Below are 15,024 nucleotides of genomic sequence, written 5' to 3' on the forward strand. Positions count from 1 at the left end.
AGTAAAAATTTTAATGAAATTTTCTTTGTGTGGATATATTTTTAAGGCGCCAATGATTTTACTTACAGCATACTCTCTAGGTCTTTCTTCCTAAACATATATATGTTTATAGTCTATTTCCAAATTAATATATGTTTGCATCTAAGTATATTATATTTACATTTTATGTCCAAAACATAATATGTTCTAACATATTAGCATATATGTCCCAAACAGGTTATGCTAGTTTATGAACATTATATGCTTGCACTTAAAAATATTGTGTTAACAAATTTGAGTTCCAAACATATAATTTTTACACCCAAACATATGAAAAACAGTCTGTCCGTGTAATTATAAGATACTTGTTTGTAGTTTTTTCTCATTTTTCGACTTTTTTATATCCGTTATCTACTCGATTTAGGCGATATGACATAAAGTTTTTATAAGCTACAAAAATGACAATTATTTCTTTATGTTTAGAAAACAGGAAATGTTGATAATATAACGTCATTTGCCGGTAAGGACAAGTGGATACGCAACCAAAATAACTGTCGGTAGGAGAATACTTGATTCTATGCATTTCTTATGGGAACGGAATACCGTGTCGCCAATTTTCTCTACTCTTTCAATGTAAAATTATTTTAAAATAAAGCAACTATTAAAAATATATTAAAATAATTACAAATAGAGGCTATATTGACATAAAAAACTCGAGGAAATAATATTTGTTGCTAGCAGAAGAATGGTCAACGTACCGTTGCTCGTTATGATTGGATTTACACACCAAACGATTTATAAATTTCAATATCTACACTGAAAAAAATATTTACGGGCTATTAAAGATTACGCAACTTAAATTTTAGGATGCGAAATTTACAAAATATTAAGGACAAATTCCTTTAAAATAATGAAATTTTAATTAAAATAAAGTTTATAATCTTTGCTGCAAAACTTTTTTTCATTAAATTTTGGACACAAATTTTGTAAATTCGCATCCCTCCGGTTAAGTCCCATGTCTTTGAACTAAGGCTAATTTTCCTTAAAGTAAAGAAACACATTTTTGATTTAAAGAAATTGTCCTTAAATTAACTGAAATATTGAAATTTTAGATTTAAGATAAAAACGCTTCAAATATAGGCTAAGACTTGTTTTGAGGATTTGGCGTCTTTGGTTAATTTTTTTTTTAATGAAGAAAACATTTTGTTCTTTGAAGTATCCGTTATAATTTGGATTTTTAAACTGGCATTTGTTCGTACGTGAGAACCTTTATTAATAAACCGCGAAAAGAGAATGAAAATTTGAGAAGTGAGATCTGTATCCTAATTTTAATTTTATTGGTCCTAGATTTAAAGCCAGATAGGTCGCTAACACATTTCTTTATTTTAAAGAAGTCGCATCTTTGGCTCGGAATCAATACCAAAATATTTAATGAAAGGTCAAAATCTTTGGATCCAACTAAACTTTTTTGAGTGTATATAGAAGAATGTAAACTGTTTTTTTGTTTTTTTTTTTTGTAAAATCGAAACAATTTGTCCTTAACATAATAATATATTGGATTATAAAATGAAGGTCATATGATCTTTGATAAGTAAATGTTTTCTCGGTGAATATATTAAAACCTGTGAATCCAAACGAATTATATTATAGTCACCCATTATAACTTTTGTGTACAACTACAAAAGGTTTATCTCCGACTACCATAAACTATTTTCTATACCATTGTTATCAGAAACTAAAGAACAATGGAACTAATACTCGTAAAATATATGCATGCAAAAAACTATATATGTGAATGTATGCCATAAATCGAAGGAGTTTATATAAGATAGAAACCGTTTTTTACTAAATCCCATTGTTCAGAGATATATACTATATGGTATTTCTTACAAATAAAAATAGAAATATAATAACGATTAAGCCTATTCATTGATTTTTTTTCGTGTATACATATATATATTTTATATAGATGCATAGTTTTACAACTATCTAACAAAACAAGCTATTAAAAATACTGAAATTCATAATTTGAAAGTCCAATAAACATTATCGATTATATTGAAACCTAATTTTTTGAACATAGAACGGGAAGGCGTATTGGCAAATACCACAGGAGCAGTTACTTCAATGCCTTTTTCAGCTAAATATTTGGACATTAATTTCACAGCCAATGCTCCCAAACCTTTACGTTTGTGCGTTTCTTCAACTTGTAGTAGACCCAAAGAGCCAATAGGTAATCTAAAAACAAAACACACACATTTAAAATGAACTGAATTATTTTTGATCTGAAAATTGTAAACCATAATATAACATACATCAAACACCATGCAACCAGCTGATCATCCTCAAATAGGCCTACACTTTTATTGAATTTTATAAGGTGCTGAACAAATTTCACAGAACCATCAGTTCGGTGAGGCCAAACCCGATTTACTTGTTCGGCATGGGATTCATCCAATTGTTTTGTTGTTATATTCTCTGGCAATCTATTCAAGGGCAACATATACGAATTATATTTCTTATTTCTTTTTCAGTTTCAAAAATACTCACTGTGTATTGAATTTTAAAGCTTCTTCACGGGAAATGTGCTGCCAAACGGTGCCGCTAGACATAAATTGGTCTTTTGTTAGACCTGAATCCAAAAAATGTTTTTCAACTGCCGACATTAACCTCTCAGGGAAACCACCCACTAATTTTGAATTATCAAAGCAGTTAAGGGCATTCACCAATTCAGTGAAATCGTCTTTTAGGGTATTGCAGAATAATTGATTGGCTGTTTGAATCTATGGAATTCGAAAATTTATTTTAAAATCTTCAAACCTATTTTGGCATTTTACTCACATCGGCTACATAGGTGCCATTGGTTTCCCATTCCGCATTTGCAGCATAGATTTTCAAAGGCAATGTCGGATCTTGGCTAACCCAGTCAATGAATATTTGCAAAGTATTATAGGATGAAGCAAGATTTTTATGTTGTTCATATAAATCACGCAATTGCGGCCACTTATCAAATGGAATCTCAACCAGCTTGCTTTCCATTGCTCTATTAATGGTTTCCAGACAGCAACAGATAAGCAACTAGATAGATTTCCGCACACAACAAAGCAGGTCTCCGCCAAACGATTATTGATCGCTATCGTTATTTCATAGAAGAATTTAAAAAATCGACAATTCAATTGTGTCGTGGATAATCGGTCATCGATAATTAAATTTGAGATGTAACGGATGTTTATTTTGATTTTGAATATGGGGACATTTTCACAGTATGTAAGAATAATTTAATACAACTAACTTAAAACCCCTTTTTATACCCACCACCATAAAATGGTGACGGGGGTATAATAAGTTTGTCATTCCGTTTGTAGCACATCGAAATATCGATTTCTGACTATATAAAGTATATATATTATTGATCATGGAGAAATTCTAAGACGATATAACCATGTACGTCTGTCTGTCTGTTATAATCACGCTACTCATCTTTTGTCTGCAGGCAGGTCAAGTTCGCAGATGGGCTATATCGGTCCTGGTTTTGATATAGTCCCCATATAAACCGACGTCCCGATTTGGGGTCTTGGTCTTATAGAAACCGTAGTTTTTATCCACACACACATCGAAATATCGATTTCCGACTATATATAGTATATATATATTATTGATCAGGGAGAAATTCTAAGACGATAGAACCATGTCCGTCTGTCTGTTGTAATAACGCTACAGTCTTCAATAATGAAGCTATCGTGCTGAAATTTTGAAGAAACTCATCTTTTGTCTGCAGGCTGGTCAAGTTCGCAGATGGGCTATATCGGTCCAGGTTATGATATGGTCCCAATATAAACCAAACTCCCGATTTTGGGTCTTGGTCTTATAGGAACCGTAGTTTTTATCCAATTCCCCTGAAATTGCAAATCTAGACGTATCTTAGGATCACAAAGAAGTGTGCCAAAAATAATGGGGAAATGTAGAGGTATTTTAGAACCATAAAGAGGGGTGCCCAACATGGTGAGTATCGGTCCATGTTTTGGTATAGCCCCCATATAGACCGATACCCTGATTTTACTTCTTAGGCTTATTAAATCCGTAGTTTTTATCCAATTTGCCTGAAATTGGAAATCTAGAGGTATCTTAGGACCACAAAGAGGTGTGCCATAAATGATGAGTATCGGTGCATGTTTTGATATATCCCCTATATAGACCGATCTCCAGATTTTACTTCTCGGGCTTATAGAAACCGTAGCTTACTAAATAAAAGCAATTGCTTTGCATTTTTCCCGATCCTCAATTTAAATTTTACAATAAATTTTGAATGCAATCAAAATGGTATTATTTCCTTGTACAGGACTCTGATAGTGCCGGTTTTGGTTTATTATCGTTTTTGGGAAACAGTTGTCTTGTAATATTCTCATAAGTATATATATTCTGGGCCATAAAGTATATATTCTGGGTCGTGGTGAAATTCTGACTCGATCTGAGCATGTCCGTCCGTCCGTCTATTGAAATCACGCTAACTTCCGAACGAAACAAGCTATCGACTTGAAACTTGGCACAAGTAGTTGTTATTGATGTAGGTCGGATGCTATTTCAAATGGGCCATATCGGTCCACTTTTACGTATAGCCCCCATATAAACGGACCCCCAAATTTGGCTTGCGAGGCCTCTAAGAGAATCAAATTTTTTCCGATCCGGCTGAAATTTGGTACATGGTGTAAATTTAATATTTGGGTTGAAGCTTTGCACGTCATAATTCTTTTTTTTTTTTTTGCTTAACTCTAATATCAAAATTAGCGATTAGAGGTGTGCACATGACACGAAATTGTCGTGAGTCACGCTCATGACAACAGCGTGAGTGTGCGTGAGCGTGATTAACAAACCAACAAGTCGCGCGTGAGCGCGAGTCACGAAAATAATATCTTCGTGAGTATGCATGAGTAACGAATTACACTCACGAAAATATTCGTTCTCACCAACATAAAACGCTTAAGAGTTAAATTCAATTACAAGTTAAGTGACACCTGGGATGTTAAGAGTTTAATAACACTCTCGATTTTAATAATGCTCATGTTTTCAGATACTTCGGTAAGGTAAATTAATCATAAAATTATTCATGAGTCACGATATTTTTCGTGAGTCACGACGTTTTCGTGCGTGAGTGTGCGTGAACGTGAGTCCTACCAAAAAATATCGTGCGTGAGTGTGCGTGAGTATCATTTTTCAGTCGTTAGTGTGCGTGAGCGTGTTCGTGAGTAAACTATTACTCACGTGCACACCTCTATTAGGGAGATGGTATATGGCTACTAAAATTTTTCTTCCTAGTGGGTTCACTATTTTCTTCAGGGTAGAAACAAAAAGCACAAATTACGAGATGTATATTGAGATGGATCAATATTAATTGTGTGTTATTTTATTACTTGCATTTAGGCGAATTATAAATTTTCCGATTTCTCGAAAAATTTTATTGTTCCACCTCTTTTTAAGAGTTTTTGTGTTGATTTAGAGCCAAAGATCCGACATCTTTAAAACAAAGACATTCAAATCATTTAATCCAAAGTCTATAAAATTAAAACGGCCTATGTCATTGATCAATTTTTAATTTTAATTCTCTTTTCGCAATAACTGAAAACAGAAACACATGTACTTTAAAATAAAACTGTTAATTAAAAAACGTTTAAGATGCAAAATTCTCAGAATAAGTCTTACACTATACACTGAAACAAATATTGACTTGATATAAATGGTTATGAAACCAAAAACGCAATTTACAAACTATTAAGGACATATTTCTTAATAGTAAAGAAGTCGTACGCCTTCAAAGAAAGACATATTTCCCTTAAAGTAAAGAAACCCATTTTTTAGAAATACTGAATTAATTGACATATTGAACCCTTTTCAAAAATAAGCTAATACTTATTTTGACGAGTTTGGATACTTGTTTTTTTTTTCAACTTAAGAAAAAAAAACAAACAATGTTTGCTCTGAAGTATCCGTTACAATTTGGATTTAACTGATATTTATTTGTACATAAATACCAAAAAGTGAACGAAGATTCGATAAATGAGAATGTATTCTAATTTTAAATTTAAAGTTAGATAGCTCCCTAAAATAACTTTGCTTTAGAAAGGCCGCATCTTTTGCACGGAATCAATACCAAAATCCTTAGGGGAAAGTCAAAATCTTTTTTTTCGTTTGAATGTGTTTGAAAATGTTTATTTATACTCCAAAGATTCCAGGATTCCAGATTATTTCATCAAACCATAACTGTTAACACAGCGACATACAACTCAAAGCCGGGAGTGATCATTTATTGAAAATGTTGCTAAACTATAAAACCAGGGATTTATTAATTAATAACCTTAACCTTAAGGTTAGCTAAAATTTTGCTAGAATTGAAGATAGGAGTTAAGCAAATAATAATATTATATACATATATACATTAAATATATCACAATATAATTAGAGTTTAAACGACCAATAAACATTATCAATTATTTTAAAACCAAGTTGCTTGAACATGGAACGTGAAGCAACATTCTCAAAAACTACAGCAGCCATAACTTCAACACCATTTTCGGCTAAATACTTCGACATAAGCTTTGTTACTAATTTACCATAACCTTTACGCTTATGAGATTCCTCGACTTGTAATAATCCCAAAGAGCCCAAGGGTACTCTAAAACAAGGCAAAAGTTAATATTGAACTAAGGTAAATAGGCGATGCTGCAAACCCACAATAAACACCAAGCTACCAACTCATCCCCCTCAAATAGGCCGATACTTTTATTAAATTTTATGAGATGTCTCACTTGTACCACAGACTCGTCGCTTCTGTGTGGCCACACACTGTCAACCTGTTCTGCATGACATTCATCCAAATCCTTAGCGGTAATGTTCTCCGGCAACCTGCAATTGCAGAATAAAAATTAAAGAAAGATAATTTGAAAAATTGTTTGTATTTCTCTTACCCGATATCAAATTTTAATGCATCTTCTCTCGAAATGTGATGCCACACTGTGCCAATTGATATGAATTCAGTTTTCGTCAATCCTGAATCCATAAAAAATTGTTCAACTGCTGATAATATACGTTCCTGGAAACCGGCCACAATTTTTGTATTATCGAAATATTTCAAGCCACTCACCAATATAGATATATCGTCTCTTAGTGTATTACAATATAGATGATTTGCAGGAGCAAGCTGTATGTAGAATATTTATTATTGGATAGAAACAAAAAGGCATACATTAGTCGTGTGTAATCAATAGTTTTTATAATCAATAGTTTTGCCAAATTATTATTTGAGCAATGATTTGCAATGATCCACCAACTGAAATATTTTAGTATTTAACTTCTCAAACATTTGTTTTCATAAGACTGACAAATTGGTTCGACATTTTTTTAGTGTCGGCCATTTTCATCTCTGTAATACTTTGATTTTGTAAAATATACTACATTAAATGCTTGTTTCTTTGATATTCGAAATTTGATCTGCTGATGGGAATTTTGGTTCGATTTTAGAAAGACGTTGGTCCAAAATACAATTTCGTTGTGACAACGCTGGTGGGAAAACGGCATTATCTATACTCCCATATCTCAATAAAATTAAGTCTCACCACTCTCAAAAGCTATCTAATTTATTTCAGTTAGACATTAATTTATGCGACGTTTCTAGTTTAGTTTAAAATATTAATATATTTGTGTATAAATAATGTTTAGGTTTAGGACTAGGTCTGGTTAAATCATTTTAAGGAATGTCAAATTGTGAAGCGACTCATTTAAATGTCGGCAACACAGCTTTCTCATACATTTCGCTATCATTATAAAAATACCCGATGGTATTGATGAATTTTTCTTAGCTGCAGAAAAATATATATTTTTGATTTATTTATCAGCTTTTGGTTTGGATTACCAGCTACAATATAAAAGAGTTTGTGGCTAACATACATCATTCTAAATAAAAAAAAAACAAGTAAGGAAAGTCTAAAGTCAGGCGGGGCCGACTATATTATACCCAGCACCACTTTGTAGATCCACATTCTCGATACCATATTAAATCCGTTTTTGTTCCCATATACATATATTTAAATCTGACTCGGTCGGGACAAAATTTGTTAGACTTCTACAAAATCTATAGACTTAAAATTTAAGTCGGCTAACAACCTGGGGTGAAACTCAATCTTAGTAAAAAATGGAAAACGTTTAAATCTGAAGCAATTTTAGGCAACTTCGCAAAAGTGTATTTATGATTTGTCGGTCGATAGATATGTATTAGAAAATTGGAGCCATTTTTACACGTTTTCGATTTAGCAGTGGCACTCCATGTGCAAAATTTGAACCAAATCAAGCTGAAGTTCTGCCTTCTGGGCCAATATTAGTAGATATTGGGCGAAAGATATATATGGGTGCTATATCTAAAATTGAACCGATTTCTTCCAAACTATAAGATTCTATTCTGACCTAAAACGCATACTTGTGCCAATTTGAATCCATTGGACTAAAACTGCGACCTAGACTTTGATTATAAAAATGTGTTTACGAATTTTTGAAATGCGCTAAAATCGCATGTCTTTGCATTAAGGCAAATTTGCCATGAAGTGAAGAAAAATACATTGATTTATGAAATAATTTTTAAATTAATCTTTTTTTTAATTAAGAAAACAATTATTTGGACTTGAAGAGATTTTTAATATATGACTTCGAAAAAATTTCTTCAATACCAAAATGCTTGATCTTTAAATCCAAGTACACCGAAAAAAAGTGAACTGTTTTATAGGAAGAATGAACTACCACGCATGAAAATTGGACTAAATTTTACTCCACATTTTGAGATTTCCACAATGCTTTGTTAAAACCAGGAAAATGTAATTTAACTGCGGTTCACAAAATTACATCATCTCATAGAAAAATTTAACTAAAAATAAATTAAAAGTAAATCATTGGCGCCAAATCATGACGATTTTAACCATACAGTAGTTCATTCTTACTATTTTTGGGAATCGTACGAAAATCTTCTTTTGTTTTAGTTCATATTGAACTTATGTGTACGGTCATTGAACTTTATACTCACGTTTAGTTCATAAAATTTTTGATAAAATTTTTGAGACCAAAGTAAGATTTCATTAAGCTTTGGAAAATTTCGATAAAAATAATAAAATTTAACTATAAACAAATATTTTTTTCCAAAAAAAATAAGTTAAATTTAGCGTTATTTTAACTACGGAAATTTTTTTCTGTGTAAACTTTCGTTTGACTGTAAGCGATTTTGACGGCATTTTTCTGTTGTTGGAAAACTTTAACATCGTTGCCATCTATTGTCTACGGAAAATTATTATGTATGAATATCGACCAAATATCCGACCGTATTTAGTTAATGTTTTAGTTCAGTAACAATTTACTAATTTAAAAATAATTATTAATTGATAACGTGTTTCCTGTCAGTGTTTTAGTAGCAACAAGTTTATCATCATCACTTCGATATCACAAAAATAAGTAAATATTTTTCGACAAATTGAAGAAAATTTATTAGACATAATTAATTTTTTTCACTTATTAAAGAAAATTTTGTAGTTTGAAAGAAAAAATTGGAGTTCAAAATTGCAAGAATGTCTTTAGTGATATACGAAGTTCATGATGGACGAATTTGTAGTAAAATGTACAAATATAAAGAAATAATGAACTATTTTGTGAGAAGTACGAATTAAGTAAAACTTTTTACTTCATTTATGTATAATTTTTTCCCATTTTTAGTTCATTTAACTAACGCACGCAAAAAATTATTAGAGTAAAGGAATCTTTCTCCATATATAATAATTTCATGAACTAAAATAAAGTTAAATTGGCTTTAGTGAAATAGAGAATTCACTTTTTTTTGAGTGTATAAGTAGCTCACATACAATTCCTTTTTTTCTGTAACTTACATCAGCTATATAAGTACCATCGATTTCCCATTCATTACTTGGAGTATAAATTTTCAATTGGACGTTTGGATCTTTCCTATACCAATCGATAAAAGTTTGTATTGTATAAAAACAAGAAGCACGATCTTTATGCTTTTTATATAAATCACGCAAATGAGTCCACTTCTCGAATGGTATCTCGATAAGTTTACTTTGCATTTTGTGTTTCCAAACGACTTGCGAATAAGTTCAGTAGTTGCTTTGTGCTAAAGTAAATCTGGAAGCGGACTGAATTGAAATACCTAGAGAATAATTAGAAATTGCATCGTCTAATCTGTCGGCCACAATTTTGATTATTTATTTGCATTATATACAACACGTCGACTATCATTCGAATAAACACCAGCAGCGCACATCTCATTTATTATTCGAACACCATGTCTCTTTACAGATATATGGCACGAGATGAATATGAATATTAAGATGGGTCGAACATTTTGAAAAATTAATAAAATACGTTCTTCGGATCATCGTATTGTTCTTAAGGACTACCAATTTTTTTTATTAAATGATCACTGTGAATGACAATCTTTATTTTATTTTTACATAGAGATCTATCTTTCTGACTAGCCATCAACATCTATGGATTTTTAACACACAAATACCTAGCAATTGTGTTGCTATAGTTCGTACATCCCATACAGTGTTGCCAGATAATTAAAAATTGGCATCGGTTTGATGGTGGACTTTTTTCTGTATATATAACGCGTTTAAATTGCGTATCATACAGTGTTAGAACCCTCGTAAGGACATCAGAGGTGACGTCACCAATAAAACCTGAGGGTTAACCTTCATGAATATTTTGCACATGCACTCAATGTAAGTGTACTTTGATCAAAAAATTTCGACCTTCCTTTAAAGAGTCGATGCTATCTATCGAATTTTCATAATATTTTCGCAATATATTGCAAAGCTATTCACATAAATGTCAGTTTAAAAGTTCAAACTATAACAGATATATTAAATTAAAAATCTTAATTTCACAAAAAAAAATTAACCAAAGATCCCAAATAAGTTTTATCCTATATGTATAAATTCGTTCACTTCATAGCCCAGCAAAAAAGCGTCGCCAAAAAAGTAATGAAAATGTTCTTTTTGGATCCGGAAGTGGTGCAAAATTGACGCAGAAGCGATGAATTTAACATGGGCTTGTCATAGGACGGAAGTCCTCCATTTCAACAGCCGGTGCACTGAATTTGCATCACTTCTTCAGGTGTGATCCGAATTCAATATTTTGGATGTAACTTGAAAAATTCTGTGATATTTTGTCAAACAAATAATTTTTATAATTTTTTATAATTTTTAATGGAATCTAACGCTTGTCTGAAAAGTTTAACCTCAAATATTTTTAAAAATTCACAATTTTTTAAGATTGGATTTTGCATTTTTTCGACAAAATTTAAATAATTTGTACCTTTTTATGAATTCTTAAACTGTTTTTAAACAATTTGGAACAAAAAAATTTAAAATTACCCATAAAAATATGAACAAAAACATGTTTTAAAAAATTGAATGAAAAGAACTTCCTGTGTAGTTAAAATAAAGAACATCATTGGGAGTACATCTTCTGGAAGTGCTTTTAAAGTTGTGCCTTTGGAAGAACTTCCAAATTTTTTTTGCTGGGAGGACTTAAACGTAGACACGCAAATTTTAAAACTTCGTGTCCTAAAACTAAAGCGAAGTTTTATAAAATTTATCTATCAAAATTTCTTGATTTTAATATTGAATAGCGTGATCAAAAATGTATGTAGCCTAATCTTCCACATTGGGTTAATATTTTTTCAGTTTTCGCATTAATGTTGGTCCCCACACCCTCAAAAAAAATCGCCTCTCTAACATATGTTCCAAACATATTTTGCAGGAAGCACATATATTATTGGATACTGCCGAAACATTAATATGTTTGTTTTATGTGAACATATTCTATTTTTGGAAGCATTTTGAGCCAAAAATATTATATGCTTGGAAGAATTTTCCCCAAAGAAGATTGTGCTCATTCCCTAACATAATTTTCACTTCCACGAAATTTTTTAGTTCTTGGCACCTTTTTCTGTCATACAAATAATGTTGAAGAAATTATTCAATTTTATAATTTTTTTAATTTTTACCTTTCGCCTGGACGGAGAATCGAACCGAGGACCATACAGTTTGTAAGCCAACACACTACCACTGAGCTACGTAGCTGTTATAGTCCCCAGAAGACAATTATCGTTATAAGTTACATTTATATAGCATAGTTTGCAGCGCCCACGAGCCCATGCAAACATAACATTATTTAACAGAAACATACATGTGTTGGCAACGTGGAGCAGTGGTTAGCATGTCTGCCGTACATGCAAAGGGTCGTGGGTTCAATCCCTGCTCCGACCAAACACCAATTGTTTTTTTTTTTAATTTACACATTTATATTTATACTATATTAAATTTTTATAATGAAACTTCGAAATGTGGGTTATTAAAGATTTACAGTCAGAAACAGTGCTTGATATAAACGAAATGGACTGAGCTTTTGGATAAAATGTTATTTTTTTATTGCAAAAATAACAATTTTGTAATAAAAAACTGTTTTGGTATAAAAGTTTGATATTTTGGAAGGAATTCAAAAACTCTAACAAAGGAAGAACATGGGGTCGAGTATAAACATACATAAATAATTTTATAATATACACAAATTAAATAATATTTAGACTTAAATTAAATAATATTTAGACTTAAGCGTATAACATTTTTGGCCTTATCATAATGCAGTTTCCGAAACAACATATAAGCGGTTTCACAGAAATTGCTCTCTTTCGATTCTCTCGCTGTGTTAATTTGATATCTTTCGTCAACCCTCCCGGTTTTTATCTCTATTTCTTTCTCTATACTCTCTATACTCTCTCTCTCTCTCTCTCTCTCTCTGTCGCTCTCTGAATAAAATATCACAACATATATATGTTTACTCGAAATTTGTAAATTTATATATGTTTACATTCACACATATATTTTTTATGAAACATGATTGCCCCAAACATAATATATTCTAACACATTAACATATGTGTTCCAAACATTTAGTGTTAGTTTGAGAACATTACATGTTTGCACTTAAATATATTGTGTTTAAAAATTGTGCCCGAAACACATTTTGTTTATATCGAAACATATGAAAAACATATTTTTCTAACAGTGCAAGAGCTGCATAGTAAGAAATTGTTCGAAATTTGTACTACGCGCTTTATTATTAGAAACTTGTCATTACTCAACATATGAACCACGACATTATAATAGACCACAACCAGCAACAATGATGGACTTTGTGGTTTTTCCATTTTTAGTTCCATAAGCAGGTAAACTATCCAAAGCTCGTAAATCTTTGCAAACAATACCGAACGCTATACGTTCTGCTCTTGCTATGGGTAAGGTTTTAAAACTTATGGTAAAACTCAAGATGCCAAGAGGGAAACCATTCAGGTGACTTTTGGAAAACGATAGTACCCCTCTCGATTGCGTTTGATCTAGGCAACCTATTCGAAATTCATAATTCGATCTGCTTAGTACAGAATTCTCAACCAAAAGTTCTCCTTCGATCCACAGCAATGGGAAAATTCGTACAAATTTCAAATGTTCATTCGAATTGTAAGTGCACAAACGCACGAATTCCAAGACCAAATCGGGACAGGCTTCCGTGTAGAGCTGCATGGTTAGTCTACCCAAAGGTTTCAAATTTTCAACAAAAAGATCCAAATAGACTTGAGGCCTTAAAAGTTTTTCCAGTATTGGTCTCTCCACAATATGAGTAGCACTCATATAAGCTTCCACCATGTTGTCGTTGAGCTTCGGTCTATAGACTTCCCTTCGTGTGGAATGTACATCTTTCGAACTTCGATGTGTATCAAGAGAGGACTTCACTTGCAATAGTCTACGCCCAAAGATCAAATTTTCGTTTTGTATTTTCTTTATTCGCTTGTTAGCATTCTCCAAATATGTGGCTCGCTGGCCCTTGTATTTGTTGTAATTCTCCGTATTACCATGAGTCCTCTGTATGTAGTTGATCCTTCTCAACAGCTTTATATTATTATCTAGAATTTTCTTACTGACCATAAAATCCGATCTAATTTTATTCATATCCAGAAATGTATTGGCCATTAATTTAATGGGCTTCATATCGATTTTACTTTGAGCATTTTCAATAGATTTCTTATGGGCGCTATTTAGAGCATGTAAACGTTTGGGATCCGTTTCAACCAAAGTTCTTTTGTGGGACATTTTCCAAATAGATGTAGAGATTTGATTATGACGATTACTAATTTCAATAATTCCTAATTTATTTGACTTCAATTGAAGTTGTCATTGTAAATTCTGATAAAATAAGGGAGGTAGTGTCGATTCTACAAAAACATTTTTATTCTCCAAATAATAAATGTTCACTTCCGGTTGTACATGAAGTATTAAACATTTTTAACTGAAATTCGACTTATGTACTGTTAATGCAATATTTTCTATAATGGACGACATAACGTTTGGAGAATAAGTTTATCAAAAAACGTGTAATATTGTTGTTGTTTTATTCATCTGTTTCAGAGATGCTAGTATACACTTATTAGAAGCTACGATCTCCCAAAAAAATTCAGTTGCTCTTCTTTGTTGGTTTGCTAGTGTGTATGTGTGACAAGAGCAGTTAGTACTGCTAGGAGTGATACAGATTTCTGTTGCAACAGGGTACCCCGATATCTCTCGACAACTTGAACCTGTAGATTGTACTTACATTGCAAAAGCCATAAGATTGATATTTCGGCCGAATATTGGTTATAGAATTTAATAAATTAGATCAGATATATAAGGTTGTATAATTAGTTTATCATCAGTTTATCAAGTTCCGTTAGAGCAAGGTTAGCTAACAAACTGTACAACGGATAAAGGTGGGTACTATGTTCGGTTTTCGAGTTGAAAACCACTTTATTTTCGCGATTACTTTTCCTCAAATAATCAAAATTATAAATGAAAACGAACTTATTCCTGTAAAGTCTTGTCGAAATCTAGAGAAACAAGAAACAGCACATCAATTGAGTTAAATTATCTGCTTTATATTAAACTTTTTAATAAGGTAACCACGA

At 31.8% G+C, this 15,024-nt stretch overlaps 3 protein-coding genes across 3 annotated transcripts; all 3 read right to left on the reverse strand.

Moving 5' to 3' along the window:
- Window positions 1–1,562: 1,562 nt before the first annotated feature.
- Window positions 1,563–3,082, reverse strand: LOC142227386 (uncharacterized). Its single transcript, XM_075297902.1, has 4 exons — window positions 2,821–3,082; window positions 2,530–2,762; window positions 2,295–2,465; window positions 1,563–2,217 (listed from the first exon to the last, which is right to left on the reverse strand). Exons 1-4 carry the CDS (start codon window positions 3,016–3,018, stop codon window positions 2,001–2,003), a joined length of 819 nt encoding a protein of 272 aa, XP_075154017.1. The 5' UTR covers window positions 3,019–3,082; the 3' UTR covers window positions 1,563–2,000.
- Window positions 3,083–6,251: 3,169 nt separating this feature from the next.
- Window positions 6,252–10,162, reverse strand: LOC142227387 (uncharacterized). Its single transcript, XM_075297904.1, has 4 exons — window positions 9,891–10,162; window positions 6,939–7,171; window positions 6,706–6,876; window positions 6,252–6,646 (listed from the first exon to the last, which is right to left on the reverse strand). The coding sequence occupies exons 1-4, from the start codon at window positions 10,086–10,088 to the stop codon at window positions 6,430–6,432; spliced, it is 819 nt and encodes a 272-aa protein (XP_075154019.1). The 5' UTR covers window positions 10,089–10,162; the 3' UTR covers window positions 6,252–6,429.
- Window positions 10,163–13,120: 2,958 nt separating this feature from the next.
- On the reverse strand, window positions 13,121–14,248 carry LOC142225392 (uncharacterized). Its single transcript, XM_075295148.1, has one exon. It carries the CDS (start codon window positions 14,174–14,176, stop codon window positions 13,190–13,192), a length of 987 nt encoding a protein of 328 aa, XP_075151263.1. The 5' UTR covers window positions 14,177–14,248; the 3' UTR covers window positions 13,121–13,189.
- Between the last annotated feature and the right edge of the window lie 776 nt (window positions 14,249–15,024).

The sequence above is a fragment of the Haematobia irritans genome, chromosome 2 (genome assembly GCF_050003625.1).
Source record: "Haematobia irritans isolate KBUSLIRL chromosome 2, ASM5000362v1, whole genome shotgun sequence".
Classification (NCBI taxonomy): domain Eukaryota; kingdom Metazoa; phylum Arthropoda; class Insecta; order Diptera; family Muscidae; genus Haematobia; species Haematobia irritans.